The sequence below is a fragment of the Lolium rigidum genome, chromosome 2, assembly GCF_022539505.1.
Source record: "Lolium rigidum isolate FL_2022 chromosome 2, APGP_CSIRO_Lrig_0.1, whole genome shotgun sequence".
Lineage (NCBI taxonomy): Eukaryota > Viridiplantae > Streptophyta > Magnoliopsida > Poales > Poaceae > Lolium > Lolium rigidum.
In genome coordinates, this window is record NC_061509.1 from 103,163,945 (window position 1) to 103,185,595 (window position 21,651).

At 50.1% G+C, this 21,651-nt stretch overlaps 2 protein-coding genes across 2 annotated transcripts; both read left to right on the plus strand.

Annotated features, from left to right (window-relative positions):
• Window positions 1-1,708: 1,708 nt before the first annotated feature.
• LOC124689999 (uclacyanin 1-like) lies at window positions 1,709-16,848 on the plus strand. Its single transcript, XM_047223447.1, has 2 exons — window positions 1,709-2,026; window positions 16,732-16,848. The coding sequence occupies exons 1-2, from the start codon at window positions 1,709-1,711 to the stop codon at window positions 16,846-16,848; spliced, it is 435 nt and encodes a 144-aa protein (XP_047079403.1).
• Window positions 16,849-19,366: 2,518 nt separating this feature from the next.
• Window positions 19,367-20,722, plus strand: LOC124687033 (arabinogalactan protein 20-like). Its single transcript, XM_047220892.1, has 2 exons — window positions 19,367-19,487; window positions 20,453-20,722. The coding sequence occupies exons 1-2, from the start codon at window positions 19,367-19,369 to the stop codon at window positions 20,557-20,559; spliced, it is 228 nt and encodes a 75-aa protein (XP_047076848.1). The 3' UTR covers window positions 20,560-20,722.
• The last annotated feature ends 929 nt before the right edge of the window (window positions 20,723-21,651 follow it).

A 21,651-nucleotide genomic window follows, 5' to 3' on the forward strand; every position in this document is an offset into this window, starting at 1 on the left:
CTCGCCGCTCCCAAATCTCCTCCTCCCTCGCCGTTCCCAACGTCCTCCTCCAATGTCGTCGTCCCGCAAGATCGCCGTGATGAACGGCTTCGGCCGCGGCAGCCTCACCGTGGCGGAGACGTGGGCGCTGTACCACGCGGGATATCCCGTTTCGCCGGACATGCGCCTGCTAAGCAGCGGCGGGTGTTAAAGATGGTCATCAACGACGTCGGAGTCCCACCGCCGCCGCGGAAGGGCACGGAGCGCTGGAGGGACGCGATCAGGGCCCAGCAGGCTCGCGTCACCGCCGAGGAGCGGGCCGATCCAACCTTGGCGGCCACCGGCAACGATGCCTGGTGAGTCGACTACTTCCAGGTGCAGCACAACGCCGAGATGAATAACACCGCCGGCCTCATCGGCCGGCGGAACAGCTGGAACAGGGAGGGGCGCCTCCTCTTCTAGGTCGTTTCGGGGCGCACCCTGGAGCACGTCATCGACGGCATCCAGAACGGCGCACCCAGGTTGGAGATGCCGTCGTCGCCGCCACCATCCCCTACGCCCGCAGCGCGCTGGCAGCCGAGGAGGACGTACTCGTCCTCCTCCAATTCTTCCTCGTTAGGGTTAGCACGATCGACGCTTTCTTCATCGCACCGTGCTCTACACTGTGCCTAAGTGCGAGGTGACGGAGGAGCCGGAGTTCGCGACGCCGCCCGTCAATCCGAGGCGCGGCGGCAACATCGTTAACCGACAACAGCATAGGCGCGCCGGTGGCGCCCTCCTCATCCCGAAGCCGGAGGTGAAGGAGGAGCAGGACGACGAGGCAGCCGGGAAGGCGGCGCTGTTGGCGGAGTACGAGCGGCAGCAACGTCCCATCGCCAGCAGCGACGACCCCGATGACTGCCCTGGCTTGCGATCGGCGTGCTTGGCGTGGTTGAACGAATAGGACGCCTGGAGGGGCCACCTCGACGCGATGATCACCATGTTCATCCGCAACTCTGGGAAGCCGCTCGTGGACCTCACCGACGACGGCGAGGTTGGGCCAAGCAGCGCGGTGAAGGACGAGCCCGTCGACGAGCCCGATGAGCGCGGCAAGTAGGACGTCATCGTCAATGACATGTACAACTTCCACTAGTACTACGATGCTTCTGGCCGCCGCAAGTACTACTAGATTACGGTTTAGTTTAAATTTCGTCGAATTTCGTTTAAATCTATGTAATACATAGCAAATTTGAATGAATTCGTTTAAATTTTAAATATCTGATATTTTGTTGGGGGATGCGGCTGAGGAGCGATATCCCCCAAACGCGGCAAGAAGGAAACACATCCCCAAACAAACGATAAATCTGATATTGTTGGGAGACGCTTTGGAGAACGTAGTTAGAGATGCTCTTAGTCCATGGCGCGTAGGGTAGACCATGCCGATGTGAAACCGAATGGAAGCGAGAGGCCCGAAAGTGTCAACATGCCACCAACCCAGCCTGGCCATGTGTATGACCACTAGCTAGTACTTACATGCTCGTTTCAGAAAAGCGCGCAAAGAACTATTCAACTCCAAAGTCCAAATGCTACCACGAACCTACCTTGCGCGTGCTACTTGATTGTGTATAAAGAGCTCGTCCGGCGCGGCATCGCAAAGACACAGACAACAACCTTCCACGCGGACCAATAGCAGTATATCTCGCTTATATCTCCTCTGCTCGCGGCTCTGCTCCTTCCAGCTCCAATCGCAATGGCTGCTGCCATGAAAATCACCCTCGCCCTGGCGGCCATGGCCATCTTGAGCACCGCGTCAGCGATGACATACAACGTTGGCGAGCCGGCCGGCGAGTGGGGCTTCGGCATCAACTACGGCAGCTGGGCATCCTCCAAGCAGTTCATCCCCGGTGACAGTATCGTCTTCAAGTACTCACCGCAGGCGCATGACGTGCTTGAGGTCAGCAAGGCCGACTACGACTCCTGCAGCGCCGCAAACCCAATGACCACCCTCAAAACCGGCAACGACGTCGTCGCACTCCCCGCCACCACTAGTAGAAAACAGGACTTTCGTGTGAGCCTTTTGTCGCGGGCGCGCCTGCACCCGCGACAAATGGCCTGGCCACGTCGCCCCGAAATCATTTGGAGCGAGCCGGGCCTTTATCGCGCCCTTTGTCGCGGGGCCGTATCACAACCCGCGACAAAAGGGTCTGAGCTCTGGCGCCTCCTGCCAGCACCCCTTTGTCGCGGGTCGTAATACGGCCCGCGACAAAAGGGCCATGCCTATATATACACGCAGCCAGCCCCCCCCCCCCCCCACCTCCCTACATTTTTTTCCTTGGTGGTGAAAGGTGGAGGTGTATGCTAGCTCATTTTTTCTTCATGTGCACAAGAGGTGTTTGATGGAATGCTTGTGAGGGATGCCACTCGATTTTATTTGATAAGATTTCTCCTCTTTTTGATCCTAAAAGGTTAGCAACTATTTTCTCGTATATACATAGTCCGTACAATACTAATTTTAGCAAGGTGATTGCATCCGATACACTTATGATGCAGATGAGTCATCCATGGATGTACGGTAACCGATGTGCTCCCGCTTTCAGAGAGGGCGTGAATTCTTTCCTGCTTGTGGCCGAGGCCAACAAGTCGAAGCAAGGTTTTATGTGTCGTCCATGTCTGAAATGTAAGAATGAGAAGGATTACTCTTGCTCAAGAGACATTAAGAGCCACCTGCTTCGGTTTGGATTCATGTCCAGCTATAATGTTTGGACCAAGCACGAAGAAGAAGGGGTTATGATGCAAGACAGCGATGAAGAAGAAGATAACGATGACCAGTACCGATCTATGTTCTCTGAATGCGATGATACCGCAATGGACGACAATGAAGAAGAAGGAGGTGAAGAACAGGCATCAGATGATCCTGTTGATGATGATCTTCGTCGGGCCATTTCGATGCAAGAAGAGACTGTGCCACGGATAAGGAGAGGTTGCAGTTCGACAAGATGTTAGAGGACCACCACAAATTGTTGTACCCAGGTTGTGAAGGTGGACATAGAAAGCTGGGTAGCATATTGGAATTGCTGAAATGGAAGGCAGAGGTCGGTGTGACTGACTCGGGATTTGAGAAATTGATGATAATATTAAAGAAGCTGTTTCCAAGAAATAACGAATTGCCCGTCAGTACATATGAAGCAAAGAAGCTTGTCTGCCCTCTAGGATTAGATGTGCAGAAGATACTGTTATCACCAGAATTTGACCGGATCAGAGGTGGGCCGCGATTGAAGAATATACATGGAAGAAATACATGAATCGGCCTTGTATACAAAGTTTGGGCTAGTTTTCCCGTGTATCTGTAATGTAGTAGGATACGTGTCGGTTAGATAGAGTTTGGGCTCGTGCCCGGTTGGGATTATTCCCACGTTCGAAAGTCTACGGACTATAAATATGTATCTAGGGTTTATGAAATAAACAACAATCACGTTCACCACAAACCAATCTAGGCGCATCGCCAACTCCCTTGTCTCGAGGGTTTCTTCCGGGTAAGCATCATGCTGCCTAGATCGCATCTTGCGATCTAGGCAGTACACGTTTATTCGTTGTTCATGCGTTGCTCGTACTGAAGCCTTTTTTATGGCGAGCAACGTAGACATCTAGCCGTCCTTACACCTATCTTAGGTGTAAGGGCGGCACCCCGCTTGATCATAATTTAGTAGATCCGATCCGTTATGATTGCTTCTTGTTCTTCAAGGATTAGTTTAATATCTGCATAGTTAGGCCTTACAAACGGGTTGAAGGATCCAGTGGCGCGTAGGGTGTAGTTTGCTAGCCCTAGACAGGATGTTCCGGGATCAACTTCGTGTTGGTTTTTAGGCCTTGTCTAGGGTCGGCTTACGATCACCGTGCGTGGCCGCCGGGCTCAATCACGAGTAGGATGTTCCGATTATGCGGTGAAAACCCTAAATCGTAGTAGGTCGTTTTAGCTTTATTTTGATCAAGCAGGACCACCATCCGATCGTACACCTCGTACGCATCATGGGTGGATCGGCTCCTTGAGCCGATTCACGAGACAACCTCGAGAGCCGATCGAGGCTCGTATTTAATGTTTACGTGTATGCCATGCAGGAAACTAAGCGAGGCATCAATCCAACACCTTCCCGACCAGGTATAGGTCAGGTGGCACGCCCTTGCACCGGCATCGGACGTGCGTGCCGGAGTCTTTGCGGGCCGTCGCTCGGAGGGACCGGGGCCAGCCGCAGTCCCGGGAGCCTCCCGGCTCTACCGTGTTGCCCGTCGCTGCCCGCCGGTGGGTTTCGACCGCAACACATTTCGGCACGCCCGGTGGGACAATCTTCGACATCAACCGCATCGCCATCTACATCCGAGATGGCGGAAGGCACTCCGCTCACGTACGAGGATCTGACCGAGGAGCTCAAGAAGAAGCATGACGAGGTCAAAGCGGTCCTCGAAGCCGATCTCATCGGCTCTTTTCAGCGTAACCCGCTCACATGGCATCGGTGGAAAGGGTTCTCACCGAAGGCGCGCTCGATGGAGTGGACCTGTCCGCCCCGTCGAAGAGCGCACCAGGTCCTCGCGTCGAGGAGATTAACTTCATGGTAGCTCATTCACCGCACCGCCATTCCGAGAGCCCGGTGAACACTTTGGAGCGTGTCGCTCTTCGCGTGATCCGAGAAATCACGAGGCATCGGTACTCTTCGTCGGGACCAGCTCTAGGGACTCACCAGGGAGAGATGCCACTCCAGTCCCGTCCACCGCTGCCATTCGCGTTGGCAGCGCCAGAAGTGCCGAATTCACCGGCATACGTCGTCTACAAGATCGGTGGTGACCCTGGTGACTACCAATTCTTGCATGAGGCGCCTAAGGAGATCCCTCACGGATACACGTGCACATACGTGCCGACCGCAATAATCGGGCACTCACGAACCGAGGCCGCAACGAAGCAGGGACTTCTAGAACAGCGAGGAGGAACTTCGGAACAGATCTTGAGAAGCAGACGTGGCTAGCCAAGTATGCCACTCCGACAAACCTCCAGAGCTCAGCTCTTGCAGTTGGCTCAGATTTGGAAAAGCAAGCATGGCTGGCTAAGTATGGCACCCCGACGAATCTTCAGAGTTCGACTCCTGCAGCCAACACCACGGATCAGATCAGTACAATCCTGAGAGACCAGTTCGGCATGGTGCCGAAAAGGAGGACAATCGGCTATTCCAAGTCGTACCCCAACGAGTACGAGTTGATCCCGCTACCACCCAAATATCGGCTCCCTGATTTCTCCAAGTTTAATGGATCGGATGGTTCCAGCTCCATCGAGCATGTGAGCCGATATTTGGCACGAGCTGGGCACGATCTCGGCGTCGGATGAGCTGCGTGCGAGGTTCTTCGCACGAGTCCCTCACAGGATCGGCTTTCGGGTGGTACACTTCGCTGCCACCGGATTCAATCCGGACTTGGAAGCGGTTGGAAGAGCAGTTCCACATGCGGTATCACTCGGAGGCTTCCGAGGCCGGCATTGCCGATCTAGCACAAGTACGACGAAGCGTGGAGAAACAGGTGACCGAATATGTCCGGCGCTTCAGGACCGTTAGGAACCGATGCTATTCGGCTCATGTGACCGAAAAGAAGCAATCGAGTTGGCGGTGGTGGGTCTCGCATCACCGATCAAGGACGTGGCCTCCCAAGCGTACTACCCTTCACCGGCGCACATGGTGCGTAGGCTGTCGGCATATGAACAGCGCCACCCAGATGTATACCAGGATAAATTCAAACGTGCGGTGGTCCTGGTCGAGGCAGATGAAGATGAAGGTTCTGCGGGAGATCAAGAGGTAGCGATAGGCTGAATGGACTCGGGGGCAAGCCCCGTGTCCCGTAAGTGGGTTAAGCCACAAGGTCCTCCAAGAGGGTTTGACTTCGATGTCACCAAGGCTGAGCAAATTTTCGACCTCTTACTTAAGGAGAAGCAACTAAAGGTACCCGAAGGCCACAAGATCCCCAAGGCTCGGGAGTTGAACGGAAAGCCATACCGCAAGTGGCATAACACGTTCACCCACGCCACCAACGACTGCAGGGTGTGGCGTCAGCAGGTCCAAATGGCGATAGAACAAGGGCGTCTAATTTTCAGCCCGCACGCCATGAAGGTCGACACACACCCCTTCCCCGCCGTTAACATGGTGGAGTGCACTTACCCCGGAGGGTGCCAGCCAGGATTCTCGTTCACTATCAACATGGTAGGACCTCGGGCACCACTGCGGTAAGGACGGAGACGAGGGCAGCTGCTCTCATAGCAAGGACACGAGAGGAAGCCGTTCCACGCGATCGGCTCCGTCACGATGGCAAGCGCTACATCACAGAGGGAGAAGTGAGGAACGTGAGATATCAGCGACCTCTCTCTGATCACCTCCTCAACAAGTATGTAAGTCAATATGACCAACGCCGACGATACAACGATGATGATGAAAGAGATCGTCTGGCTAGGGACGCCAGGAGATATCGTCGGCATGATCGCGACGAGGAGAGATATGAGCGCCACGCCAAGGAAAAGTCGAGAGAGCAAGACGACGTGGATAGGCACTGGGACTGCCCCTTCTTCGGACACTCGCCGGGATTCAGGAATGAGCCGATTGCCTACAATCGGCAACCGCCGCAATGTAGACAGAAGAAGAAGGATGCAGCTAACGTGTCCGTGTTCAAACGTCTAGGGCCTCTCCCGCCTCAGAACAAGCACGCTGAGTCCTCTCGAGTAGAAGATCTCGAGGAACTATAGGACGATGATGAAGAAGAAGATAAGTATCATCGGCCAAGGTGGTGCCCTGATGGACTCAGCCGTTCCCAAAAGCGTAGGGTTCAGCGACTACGTGGTTTGGAGGAAGCCGAAAGGTTATACCTGCACACGTTGAGGAAGGCGCGGCCTGATCCGGCCGCTAAAATTCAGCGAACCCCGGACGAAGAAGGTCGGCCACAAAGGAAAGAGTGGCGCCCCGGACAAAAGAAAGCCGATGATGAGACATCGGCCGGCACAAATATGGTGTTCATCCTTCCAACGGAGTTTAGTGCTCCGAGATTAGACGAAGCACCCGTGGCACAACTTGATCGCGGCCCACGGCCGGTTATCTTTGAGAAGCCACGAGAAAGAAGCTACGGACATCCGAAGGCCCCGTACTTGCGAGGCTATATCAATGGGCAGCTCCGTCAACAAGATGCCGGTGGACACCGGAGCGGCGATCAACATTATGCCATACTCCATGCTACGTCGGTTGGGACGCTCTAGCTCGGATCTGATCAAAACCAACGTGACGCTGAGCGATTTCAACGGCCAAGCATCTGACGCACAAGGTGTTCTGAATGTGGATCTGACCGTAGGAAGGAAAACTATCCCTACAACGTTCTTTATTGTCGACAGCAAGAGCACCTATGCTGTCCTGCTAGGAAGAGATTGGATCCACGCCAACTGTTGCATTCCGTCCACAATGCACCAATGCTTAATACAGTGGGATGGAGATGAAGTAGAGGTCGTCCACGCAGATGACTCAGCCGAGATTTCAACGGCTGGCATGAACGTTTGGGAGACAACAGGCCAAGAGCCACTCTCAGGCATCAATTTGGACGACTGCGAGCGCATCGACGTGACGAAGGACGGGGTTAGGTTGGTTTTATCCACCGGCCTGACCGTGTAACAAGAGCAACATATATGGGCAAACGTGGCGATGCCGATCCATGGGATCGGCCCCAAAGGTCTATGAAGGAACATTGCAAAACCTTCATTGAGCAATTCAATCAACATGGAGGCCGATTCCAGCAATCGGCCAATATTATCCTCACCATGCATTCTGCCTGGGTTCAACGTCGATCTAATGGGCAATGGGTTTACGTCGGCTGATGAGCTGGAAGAAGTCAACACTGGTCCTAACAGAGCCGATGTTCACATATAGTGCCTTGGCTAACCACAGAGCCGATATCAGCAGTTACCTGGCAGAATCGGCTCGGGGGGCACCTAATCAGATGAACATGTGCGGTACATGTGCGATACATGTGCAGTGAAATATTGGGGGCCGATAGAGAAATTGGCCAGTAAAAAAAAAATTCATGATGTACAGCCGATGCACGGACATCGACTTTAGAGCTAAGGAACAAAGCCGATGCACAGCCATCGACTCTAGTACAATTACATAGGATCTACCCGCTGCGTGTTCAAGACACGGATGGCCTTCGCTTCCGGAGGGAGTGGACAATGAGAGCTTCCTCGGCGGCAATGAGCCGATTTCGGTGCCGTAACCTTCTCTTCGAGGACTTCCAACCCGTTGCGCAAGGTCGCCGGCTCAGCGGCACCGTCGAAGCGTCGCTTTGGCATCCAACCCGGCCTTTTGGCTCATTAAGCCGCCGGTGTTTCGTCTACGATATCGGCTTTCAACGGAAGAAAAGGTGATCGATGGTGGCAAGTTTGGCTGGCTCTGTGTGGTGGTTTTCTCAGTTTTGCTCGAGCATAGGTCCATTTGTCTGAACTGTGTGTCCTCACTGCCGTTCTCGCCTTGACTGAGGCTCGGGGGGCAGCTGATCTGGTGAATGCTCTGTTTTTAGAAGCCGATTGGGGTTTCATCGGCTAGCCCGCCATCATAACCCTCTTCCAAGGTGGTGAGTTGTTTCAAAAGAAGACCACTAGAGCTGCTGAAAGGAATTTGAAAGGGAAAGCCGTCATCATCTACACGGTCAGGGCCGTTCCTGTTGATGCAAAAGATAGAGCAAGGCGCTATGTTCGAACAATAAGGAGTGGTTAAGGATCACCTTCAGGACTGAGACCATAGCATGGGCGTTGGATGAGGTTGCTTTGAGTCCGTTGCAGTTACGAACCTGCGTGATTGACATCTGAGGTTCATGTGGCCGTGGGTTTAATCTGTTCAAACGGCGATTTGGGGATTTGAGTTTTGCTCTTTCAGATAAGTCGCAGGTTACCATTTGAAAAGACGATAGAGTTGACCTTGCTCGCGTTTTATGGCAAGGGCCGATGCGCTGCCATCGGCTCTTAATGTGTTGACTCACTTTAAATCGGCAAAGTTGGAAAAGGGACATAATCAGCTAGGAAATGTCTTCTTCATTAATAAGAGAGGATTTTTACAATGAAGAGCCGATTGCTCAAGAAAGGAAGAACAAAAAAAGAGCCGATTGCTCAGGAACTACTAATCCTACATTGCTAATCCTCGCTGGCCTCATCGTCGGCATCGGAGCTGTCGTCGGCGCTACTTCCGGAGAATTCCTCGTCGCTGCTGCCCCAGCCCTCGGCCGGAGCCTCTTCTTCCTCGTCATCATCATCATCCTCGCTGTCCGCCCAAGCGCGGAAGCGCTTCGCCGGCGGATACCCAGCGGAAGAGGAGGAATCATCCTCCTCCTCTTCCTCTTCTCCCTCGTCATCATCATCGTCCTCGCTGTCCGCCCACGCGCGGGAGCGCTTCGCCGGCGGATACCCGGCGGAGGAGGAGGAATCATCCTCCTCCTCTTCCTCCTCTACTTCTTCTTCTTCCTCCTCCTCGTCGGAGGAGGTGGGGTTCGCCCAGGAGTGGAGGTCGTCTTCACTCTCGCTCTTCAGCTCCCCTTCGATGAGGAACTCGAGGTCGTCCTCCCCATCGGTCAGAGGTAAGTCAACATCTGACCCGACGAGTGCTTCGGGTGGGCCATCTGGCATGTGGTCAAAGATTGGAAGGAGAGGCCTGAGGAGATAGAGGAAGAGGAAGACATTGCTACAGGGAAAGAGGGTTTTTTGGGTGCTGATGGACAGAACAGAGCAAGGGGATGAAGTGGCGAACCGTTCGGCACAGTTAAATAAAGGGGGTATAGTGGAGATTTAATGCCATGACGGTTCTCGAGGACATGATGCCGAATCTGTCAATTCACGCAGAGAAGCCGAGGAGGCGAGGCGACATGATGAAAGACTCTGCAGCGGTTCTGCTCTGCCACGACATGACCCGACGAAGAAAAAAAACAGAGTGATTTTGGAATTGTTATTTCCAAAACCAGGGGGGCATGTGTTATCACCAGAATTTGACCGGATTAGAGGTAGGCCGCGATTGGAGATGGGCTTGAAGAATATACATGGAAGAAATACATGAATCGGCCTTGTATATAAAGTTTGGGCTAGTTTGCCCGTGTATCTGTAACATAGTAGGATACGTGTCGGTTAGATAGAGTTTGGGCTCGTGCCCGGTTGGGATTATTCCCACGTTAGAAAGTCTACGGACTATAAATATGTATCTAGGGTTTATGAAATAAACAACAATCACGTTCACCACAAACCAATCTAGGCGCATCGCCAACTCCCTTGTCTCGAGGGTTTCTTCCGGGTAAGCATCATGTCGCCTAGATCGCATCTTGCGATCTAGGCGATACACGTTTATTCGTTGTTCATGCGTTGCTCGTGCTGAAGCCTTTTTGATGGCGAGCAACGTAGTTATCATAGATGTGTTAGGGTTAGCATTGTTCATCGTATCATATGCTGTCGTCGTGCAACCCTTAGACGTCTAGCCGTCCTTACACCTATCTTAGGTGTAAGGGCGGCACCCCGCTTGATCATTATTCAGTAGATCCGATCCGTTATGATTGCTCCTTGTTCTTCAAGGATTAGTTTAATATCTGCATAGTTAGGCCTTACAAACGGGTTGAAGGATCCGAGTGGCGCGTAGGGTGTAGTTTGCTAGCCCTAGACAGGATGTTCCGGGGATCAACTTCGTGTTGGTTTTTAGGCCTTGTCTAGGGTCGGCTTACGATCACCGTGCGTGGCCGCCGAGCTCAATCACGAGTAGGATGTTCCGATTATGCGGTGAAAACCCTAAATCGTAGTAGGTCGTTTTAGCTTTATTTTGATCAAGCGGGACCACCATCCGATCGTACACCTCGTACGCATCATGGGTGGATCGGCTCCTTGAGCCGATTCACAGGATAACCTGAGAGCCGATCGAGGCTCGTATTTAATGTTTACGTGTATGCCATGCAGGAAACTAAGTGAGGCACAATCCAACACCTTCCTGACCAGGTATAGGTCAGGTGGCACGCCCTTGCACCAGCATCGGACGTGCGTGCCGAGTCTTTGCGGGCCGTCGCTCGGAGGGACCAGGGCCAGCCGCAGTCCTGGGAGCCTCCCGGCTCTACCGTGTTGCCCGTCGCTGCTCGCCGGTGGGTTTCTGACCGCAACAACAATTCCAGACCTGGAAGAAAAATTTATGGGACAAATATAAGAATGAAGATCCAGTATTCGATGATAATCTAGTGAAGATAAAAGCTCACTGGCCCGCATTTAAGGAGTATAAGCAATCGTCTACTTTTGTGTCCCGATCGAAGAAAAATACCGAAAATGCTTCAAAGAAGAAACTTCCGCATCATTTGGGGTCAGGTGGCTACAAGAGTGCCATTCCGAAGTGGACAACGTTTGAGAATAAACTGATGAATGATGGAATCACTCCACGTGACATGGGACCGGCCCGAACGGTCCAAGTTCGGTTGTTCGCTCATGGGACAGGGTTGGACCCAAAGACAGGGCTGATCGTTGCGAAGGGAAAATGGAAGGAAAAAATTGAGTCAATTGTACCGAAGCTTGTAGATGCAATTGAAAAGGTCGAAAGGGAGAGTACATTCCCGATCGAGAGAATGACGAGCCGACACTCGCTGCGGGGAACCCCGAACACGTTGGACGGGTACGAGCTCGCCCAGGTCTCACCATGAAGGAAGCGTGGCCGGACAGCGGCCGGCACTTATAGAAGCCGTTCGCGAAAGAAGAAGAAGGACGCCGACATTGTAACGGAATTGTTAACTAGGGTGGAGGCTCTTGAGAGAAATCAGAGGGCACCTGATCAGCCGCTGTTTCTACAGGATCCACATGGCGATGGTGCCCCATCTCAGCGAAGAAGCAGTGTCGGTTCCTCGCATCTTGATGGATGTGGAGGAAGCTACCCTGTGGATTATGTCACGGAGAAGACAGATTGCGCGCTACATATGTTATTCAGGACCGCGTCCGTTAAGGTGGCGGTCGGCTATGTGTACCCAAGTGAAGATGGAGCAATGCACCATCATATGCCCATTCCACCTGGCTGTGTTCGTGTCGGGGTGGATGAAGTTGTTTCGGGTTTTGAAACAGTGGAGCTTGATATTCCTAGAGGTGAAGATGAGAGGACACTGGCCGATGTCAAGCACGGTTTCGCCCTATGGCCGAAGAAGTACGTCGTCCTTTTGCAAAGGCCATCGACTCCTACACATGAGCAAGCAAATGCCATCGACTCCTCCCGGTGGCAGTCCTGGTGGCGATCCTCGTGAGCAGACAAAGTCCACACCTACCCGAGAGGGACCCCGGTGTGAGTCCACCACCTCGAGATCCTCCGCGTAAGACCGCGTCCGTTAAGCGGAACGGTACGCCGCCTAGGAAAAAGCTAGAAAGGAGAAAGCACTGCCGCCCATTGAGAAGTTACCTTGGGAAAAAACTCCCGAGGAAAACCAGGAAGCCGTTCGGGCCGAGGTGAAATTTTTTTTGCACCGAAAGTGCCGGAGATACCTTTCGAGAAGACACTAGATCGGGTGAAAGTTGTGCGTACCGTTGAGAATCTATATGACCCCGTACCATCGCCGCCATCCGACTATAGGCGTTCTATTGAAAGGTCGTATGACAAGATGATCGAGGCGACAAAACCCGTTCAATCGGGTATCAGGGAGATAAAAGGGATACACCAAGTCTACCAGCTCGGACAACAACCCGTTCAATCGGTTGCCCCTCTCAAGGTGTTTGACGGGAAGCCCGTTGAAAGTTCTCGACAAGACACAACCGATTACGCTTTCGCTGAACGAGCATATCAATTTGTTCAAGGGAAAGATTTGGTCCGAGAATCTCGGGAAGCTACCAACATGTATGCGTAACTTGCATTCGTGGTACCTTAATGCCTCAAAGGAAGGGATCGAGACTATCATGGTGCGAGTTAGTGAAGAGCACTACTTCCAGGAATACTGTGTGAACGTTGACTTCAACGAGCTTTTCCAGTTATATAATCTCCGGGCTTGATACGTCTCCGACATATCGATAATTTCTTATGTTCCATGCCACATTATTGATGATATCTACATGTTATATGCACATTTTATGTCATATTCGTGCATTTTCTGGAACTAACCTATTAACAAGATGCCGAAGTGCCGGTTCCTGTTTTCTCGCTGTTTTTGGTTTCGAAATCCTAGTAACGAAATATTCTCGGAATTGGACGAAATCAACGCCCAGGTTCCTATTTTGCCCGGAAGCATCCAGAACACCCGAGAGCCGCCAGAGGAGGGCCCTGTGGGCCCCAGACGACAGGGTGGCGCGGCCCAGGCCTTGGCCGCGCCCCCCTATGGTGTCGTCGCCCCTTCGACCTTCTGACGCCGCCTCTTCGCCTATATAAAGGTCCCAGACCTAAAACCTCGATACGAAAAAGCCACGGTACGAGAAACCTTCCAGAGCCGCCGCCATCGCGAAGCCAAGATCCGGGGGACAGGAGTCTCCGTTCCGGCACGCCGCCGGGACGGGGAAGTGCCCCGGAAGGCTCCTCCATCGACACCACCGCCATCTTCATCAACGCTGCTCGTCTCCCATGAGGAGGGAGTAGTTCTCCATCGAGGCTTGGGGCTGTACCGGTAGCTATGTGGTTCATCTCTCTCCTATGTACTTCAATACAATAATCTCATGAGCTGCCTTACATGATTGAGATTCATATGATGATGCTTGTAATCTAGATGTCATTATGCTAGTCAAGTGGGTTTTACTTATGTGATCTCCGGAGACTCCTTGTCCCACGTGTGTAAAGGTGACGAGTGTGTGCACCGTGTGGGTTTCTTAGGCTATATTTCACGGAATACTTATTCACCGTTATGAATGGCATAGTGAAGTGCTTATTTATATCTCTTTATGATTGCAATGTGTTTTGTATCACAATTTATCTATGTGCTACTCTAGTGATGTTATTAAAGTAGTTTTATTCCTCCCCGCACGGTGTAATGGTGACGAGTGTGTGCATCCGTGTTAGTACTTGGCGTAGGCTATGATTGTGATCTCTTGTAGATTATAAAGTTAACTATTGCTATGATGGTATTGATGTGATCTATTCCTCCTACATAGTGTGAAGGTGACAGTGTGCATGCTGTGTTAGTACTTGGTTTAGTCGTGTTGATCTTTGATGCACTCTAAGGTTATTTAAATATGAACATTGAATTGTGGAGCTTGTTAACTCCGGCATTGAGGGTTCGTGTAATCCTACGCAATGTGTTCATCATCCAACAAGAGAGTGTAGAGTATGCATTTATCTATTCTCGTTATGTGATCAAAGTTGAGAGTGTCCACTAGTGAAAGTCTATTCCCTAGGCCTTGTTCCTAAATACTACTATCGTCTGCTTGTTTACTATTTTACTCGCGTTACTACTGCTGTGTTACTACTCGCTTGTTTACTCGTCCCGGGCAAAGCACTTTTCCGGTGCCGTTGCCACTTGCTCATACTTATTTATACCACATGTATTTCACTATCTCTTCGCCGAACTAGTGCACCTATTAGGTGTGTTGGGGACACAAGAGACTTCTTGCTTTGTGGTTGCGGGGTTGCATGAGAGGGATATCTTTGACCTCTTTCTCCCTGAGTTCGATAAACCTTGGGTGATCCACTTAAGGGAAACTTGCTGCTGTTCTACAAACCTCTGCTCTTGGAGGCCCAACACTGTCTACAAGAATAGAAGCACCCGTAGACATCAGGGCTCTCGACAAATCTATCATCAGTTTCTATTGTATGTAAGTGATTTATTTAATTTGAGAAGTCTTTAGCTCAGCTCGTTCATTGTTTGCAGATTATAATCCTTTGTGCACTATATTATGCAGATCGAAGATGCTCGAATGCAAAAGGGACGAAATCACGGACATTGGGTTCATTGACCCGCACACAATGCATGTTAAAACCATAGAAGATCCCGTCTATAACAAGGATACACCGGAGATTTTGCTATGGTTTTTGAAGCGACAACATGACAAAAGGCTAATAATTTGGCCTTACAACTTCGAGTGAGTCTTACTGTCTTATAACACATTATATTTTGCTCACCGTATGTCAAAATTTAAACTAATGACTTATATATATGACACTACATATTTAAACGTGCGTAGGTTTCACTTTATTCTTCTCGTCATCAATATGCAAATTGGAGAAGTTGAAGTCTTTGACTCACTAAGCAAAAAATCGGAACTATACTTGTCTTGTTATTTAATGCTCAAAAGGTAATTTTAATTCTTATCGGTTTGTTTCGTTAATTTCCAGCTATGAACTAATTGATAACTCTTTTATGCATTTTCTTTTGTCGGGCAGCGTGTGGAAAACTTTCATCAAGGAAGATAAGTCCCATGAATGGCCACCGAAGCTGCGATGGAAGGCGAAAGTAAATAGTACTTCCTAGGTCCACACACCTTTAATTATCATACTTTACTATTGTTTGATTGAATTATATTCTTATAAAGAAATGCCCGCAACAACCACAAGGGACTGATCTCTGTGGATTCTACGTTTACGAGTACATCCACAGAATTGTCAGCGAGAGAATGAATAATGAAAGAAATAAAGAGGTACGAAAACAGTATTCACAAATTTGTTTTCTTATCATAAGTTGTGCTGAGTTTCAGTAATAGTTGTTTCATTGTGGTTTGAATATATATATACACACACACACATAGCTCATGTATTCATTTGTATCTTATTCTTTTATAGTTGTCAAGAAAGCGGAACAAGCTCTCAATCGATGACCGCTTCATAGCAATAGGCGAGGAATTGGCGGGATTCTTCCTTCGGGACGTCATACCACCATTCGCAGAGTTTCACTATGAATGAAGATGTACATGTTACATATATAGTTGAATCGAAGAGTACCACTATGCTACATGTAATAGACATATATAGAGTACGCCTCGGAGAGTACCACTATGCATGAAGATCGATCTTCATGCATAGTGCTTCTTAATTTGCGATCTTATGCAATTACATGTGTGTTATATTGTATGCACCAACTTGCTATGCATCATCTTGATCTTCATGTACTACCTAAACCCAAAGGCGTTTACGGTGCATCGACGCGATATGAAACAAACCGCGATATCCCTAAACCCCTCCAAAACCCTAAAACTTCAATTCTCTGCGCGGCGAAGATTCGAACAAATTCCCTGCCGCGGGTGGGAACCTTTGGTACCGGTTCGTATTACCAACCGGTACCAAAGCTCCTTGGCCCTGAACTCTCCTGGTGGCCCACGTGGAGGCCCCTTTTATACCGGTTCGTAAGCAACCGGTACGAAGGGGGGGGGGGCCTTTATTGCCGGATAATTTATACCGGTTGAGCAACCGGTACGATGCCCCTCTAGAACCGGTATAGATGAGCGTTTTTCTACAGTGACCCCTTGTAACCTGAACCAGCTACATTCTACTTTGCCATGCGGCTTTCCTGTTGATCGTCTTGCTCCAAATAATTGTAGTCCCTGTCTTGACCGCTCGTGAGCAGGAAGCCAGGAAATGCTAGTGATGAGGCCAACACACAGGCAGTATTACGTTGCTATCCGAATTAAGAATTATGCAGAAATCTCGCCGAAAAACCTGCAGTCTGCCTATTGTTCCAGATTTCAAAATTTGTCTTTGCATTTCTGCCTCTGAAAGAATCTTAAGAAACAGCGTATCGCGCAAGGGATTTGTTTCGTTATTTTTGTTTGCGTCCTTGCAATCTTTTCATAATTTTCTGACTGAATGCACCGAGGGGAATAGGGGATACTCCGCGGCGCAGGCGCCGCCGCCGCTCTTCTCTGTGACGCAGAGGAGGAGCCGGAGCAGGGAGGGCAGGCCAGCCGGTGTTATAAAAGCGACAAGCAAATAACGAAGAATGAAACAAGAACACACGCAGGGGACACAAAATTTAACGTGGAAAACTCCTTCCAACACAGAAGGGGAAAAAACCACAGGCGCCAGCCAGCAAAACTTCACTATATCGGGAGGTGTTTACAAACGCCGTGGGTTATCTTATAATCTGATAAACCCTAGCCGGCGGCTTACAAGATGTATATATAGGCGGTGGCAACGATCCGTACGCTTCGGCCCAAGCCTATCTGCGACGGGCCTCGCTCCGCTCGTCAGAAGTTAGCCTCCCTTTAGTATATGAATTTGGATCACAATATAACAGCCGACGCTCCTCCGCGGCCAGCGAGCGCAGCCACGCAGGCGCTGCCGCCGCTCTTCTCTGTGTCTAGGGAGCGCGGGCGCAGACGCCGCCAAGGGAAAGGGCACACGAGGATTGCCTCAGAGGGTGCTAGGTTTTCACCGTGGGCTGCTCATTTTATATGGGCCCGGTGAAAAAAGATCAACGGACGAAATCTGCTGGAAGGCTCCATCGGATGGCTCAGAATCCAAACGAACTGTGGTGGCTCCACAGGGGGCATCATATATATCCCTGCGACCAGAAGAAAAAAAATGACAGCAGTCGAGTCCAGCGCCTCGCAGAGTAGCAGGTCCTCCACCGAGTGAGGACTGACAGTATGGATTGTTATCTCAAGGTGGCGGATGAGCCCATTTCAACTGCATATGCCCCACTCTTATTGTCCGCTCGTGCTCCGCTGGGCCTCTAATGTTTTTGCTCACCATTTCACTAATCAGACGATGCCAGTTCCAAATAAAACCAGTTGCAGAGAGGCCCGTGAGCCCATTTATGGGCATAGTCACCAGGACAGGGAAAGTGCTTTTTGGCTCTGGAGCTAAATTGCTCTCGCTATTTAAAATATATTTTTGAAAATAATTCTGGACAGTGTCCGTGATAGATGTCATAATCGTGCAAAATATTAATCCATTTATTTTAGTATTTTAATTTGTGCTGAACAAAAAAGACAAAATCTGATATACTTTTGAGATTTGAAAATGTACTACTAAGATCTACACTTTTTCATTTTCTGTGTACCTCAAAGTATAAAGTATTTGAAATTGATTTTTCCATGTTTGTGGGATACATCATCAACAACATACACTTTTTCCAGATTTTTTTAAAACTGAAATATATATATATATATTTTTTTAATTCGAGAGCACTAGTGCCCATGTGCCCAAATCTATATTCTGTGTGGGTATCCATATTTTGTTGATCAATACATTAGGGTGATGAGAGCCACGGTCGAGCGATGGCCTGTATGATGTGAAGAAGAAAAAATTTCTATACCGAGTTGCAATAAGCTCCTACCACTTTTCTTACATAAATTTTTGATTAGCTACCACTTTACGTTGTTGTAGTAAAATCCTACCACTCTAGTGTAGTTTTTTTTCTCAATGTGAACTAAACTTGACTTAAACACGGACTGACACCGATTTTGACAGGTGTGACACACCTGTAACACAAAACAAACAACATGGACCCATTTGTCAGCGTTAAGTTCATCGTAGAGGTGGCTACAAGTTCGCCGGAGAATTGGCGGCCAGCACTCCATATTAGGTCAACTTATGGATGAGGAGATGGTCGGGGTGGGAATTGTCCGCCATGTTCCACATTCTCTAGTTTATATTGCTGATGAACACGTCTGCCATGTCCGCCACACCTGCTCCTCGTTCCACACCGCTCCTACTACTCTAGAGGAGCGCAATTCTTTACAATCGCCGATGCGGTGTGCAATAGGTTCCTATAGCTCCAGGAGCATGCACGATAGTTTTCTATCGCTCGAGCGTGGAGCGGCAAAGTGGGTGAAGTTACTCCCTCCTTCCATATTTTTTGTCAAAATCAAACATAGTTGATAGTTGTTCTAGTGATATATAGGTTCGATATTCCAGGTGCTTATTTTTCATATCTGTAATAAAACAAACAATATTTAACTGTACCTAAAAATTATATATGCAACATATTCCAGGCACATGTGAGGTGGGGCCATGGCGCAGCAGAAACCCACGATAACCAGAGTGGGTCGCTCCACCCGCTGTGACAAAAGCAAAGCAAACCGCCTCGGACCCATACCCAGCCTGCCCGGTCCCCTCCCCTCACATGCCCCGCACTGCCTCGAGATAACCACATGCCTCACCAACTTCCCAATGACAGTGGGTCCAAATCCGCGGGACCCACACTCCGCAATCTCGAAATCTCTAGCCGGGCGCACCGACTTTTCCTTGCTCCAAAATAGGAAATCTCCCGCGCTGCGGCTGTATGTGGGACCACGCGCCTGTCGTCTTCCCGGGCCCGCCTGTCATCGCCCTTCTCGTACTGCCCGGCAGTGCGCCGAGGTATAATAATGTAGGCTGCGCCCGCGTCGCAGCACCCTACCTATCTTTAGGAGGAGGAGGAGGAGAGAGAGAGAGTCAGAGCCGCGTTGCGTGGTCGGCGGCACCGTTCACCCCCTTCTCCCCCGGCGCCGGCGACGGGCGAGGAAATGGCGGCCAGGACTTCTCTCGGGGTGGTGGCCTTGGCCGTCTTCGTCGTCGGCATCGTCATGCCTGCTGCGGCGGCCGCCGCCGCCGCACAGGCCCCGGCGCCCGCGCCCGCCAGCGACGGTAAGACACGCCGCCCTCCTCCCAGCCCGCCCGTGTCTGTTTTCTCCGTCCATCGCATTGCGTCCCTGCCGGCCACCTTAGTTTTCTTCTCGATCTCCGAGGCTGCCTCCTGGGGGGCCTCCTCGTCGGGTTCTCTTTTCCCCTTCTAACGTCTCCATCGTTCGTGGATCCGGTTATTTTGAAACAGCGGATTTATTTTTAAATCAAGAGATAGAAGGCAAACGGATAGGAAAAGTAGGCTTCTTTCTTTTAAGACAAATAATTCTTCAGCCGTGCACAGCACTGTAACGAATTCTTGCAATTCTTGCGGAGGCTCGGATCTCCCTTGCGCCAGCCTCAAATTACAGTTTGGCTTTGGCAATTTCTTCAGAACTTCTCTGTTTGCAATGCCTGTAACTTTTCTGCACTTCCGACGGAGAGGCATCTCCCTGGAAAATAAGAGGGCTCATTCATGCTCTCTAGCAACCGGCGCATCCAGTTGCAAATCTTCCGAGTTTTTCTACTCTGCGAAATTAAATGGCATCGCGCCAAACTACAGTTAATGAGTTGTGACGCGAGGTATAAATTTGTGCAGAAGGAATGTTCAGCTTGTCCACACAGCTGTGAGCACAAGGTAGTCAGTAGATCTGGTGGATCGGTTGATGCACTGCGAGTATTTAGTGGTAGCTTTCAGTGGACACTGGTAGCTGTCGCTTTACACATAATGTCTGACGGATGTTAGAGCTTTGCTTTGCATGAAAACTACTACTGCACTCTGTAACTTTTAGGAGCATCTGCCATGTGTATGTATAAGTTCTCTCTGTACAGTCTTGATTCTTGAAGCATCAGTTGGTTTATGATACATTTCGTTTGTGTACTACCCGTAGGATGCATAACTGAACAAGAGACTTGCATTTGGTTCTCCTCTACATTATTCTCTCCTGATTTTGCCGTGATTCACATCTGCGATTCTTCTCTCTCTCCAGGAACGTCGATTGATCAGGGGATCGCATACATCCTGATGCTGGTGGCTCTCGTGCTCACCTACCTGATTCATCCGCTGGACGCCTCCTCTCCCTACAAGCTCTTCTAATCCGTGTTGCTTCAGGGGATGGGTAGGGTTACTAGATAAGCTGAGGGAAATTAACATTTAGCTGAGTGTTGCGAGGTTTTAGAATTGGGTGGCTTGATTGATTGGTTGTCAGTGAATGATCTGTATCAAAAGTGTTTGGTGGATTGATTGGCTGCCTGTATTGGATTCCATGGTTTGGTGTCCCCAGTTGGGCCTGCTGGATTCTGTTTTAGCTGATGAGCTGCTGACTAGTTGCCATGTGCACTCACGTGGAATATTTTGTCCTTTCAACAACTATCCCAAACATGTGCGTGCCTGCACAACCAATCACATGTGTGGGCCAAAGGAACCCTCCATTTTTTCCCCTCACATTATCACGGAAAATTTGAAATGTAATTCCGTAGGGCAGCACTAAGAAATAGGCATCTGTTCAGAATTTTCCAAAAAAACTGAAATCCATAACACCCAGAAAATTGAAGTTAAATGCTTTTGCAGAGTTTCCTCATGAAACTATTTTGCCTTGTGTTTTTTTTTAAATCCAGCAAATGCTGGCTTTTGATTAGCAAAGGGAAAGTTACAAACATGTCACTGGGATGAAATTATGTCCCCAAATGAATGGAAAATAGAGAAATTAAAAAAAAGAGTACCATTGGATTTCAAAAAAAAAGAGTACCATTGCGATGGTCCACCATCCTCGTGATGCTGGTTCAGCAACCGCGCGATGTTGTGCGACAACCCTACCAGGAAGGACCATTGTTGCAACACTTTCCGAGGCCGATGCACTGGCTACCTCCATAGTTTGGGACCGTCACCTTGGCTTCCTCTGACCTCGCTGGTGAACCTATATTGCACAAAATCATGGACTCCAAAGCGGTGTGTTCAAGAAGATAAAGATGTATGCATCGCCACCTCTCACTCCAACTGAATATGGGTTTTCACCCAGAGTTGGTGACGACCACATTGTCTTGTGTTTTGGGCCACCCCACCCACTCCTCTCTACCAAGGTCCACCTAGTCGTAGCTCACTCCGGCGATCCCCATCCTCATCCTGAGCCACCCGATGTCACTGGAATCTAGTCCAACCATCAAAAATTGGATGTTCTCCGCGAGATTT

What these genes read in the sequence shown, in the direction of transcription:
- LOC124689999 (XM_047223447.1), top strand. Translation starts at nt 1,709, where the DNA reads ATGGCTGCTGCCATGAAAATCACCCTCGCCCTGGCGGCCATGGCCATC. An exon ending in GTAGAAAACAGGACTTTCGT is followed by an intron (nt 2,027 to 16,731) that starts GTGAGCCTTTTG and finishes GAATGCACCGAG; the next exon opens with GGGAATAGGGGATACTCCGC.
- LOC124687033 (XM_047220892.1), top strand. Translation starts at nt 19,367, where the DNA reads ATGGCGGCCAGGACTTCTCTCGGGGTGGTGGCCTTGGCCGTCTTCGTC. An exon ending in GCCCGCGCCCGCCAGCGACG is followed by an intron (nt 19,488 to 20,452) that starts GTAAGACACGCC and finishes CTCTCTCTCCAG; the next exon opens with GAACGTCGATTGATCAGGGG.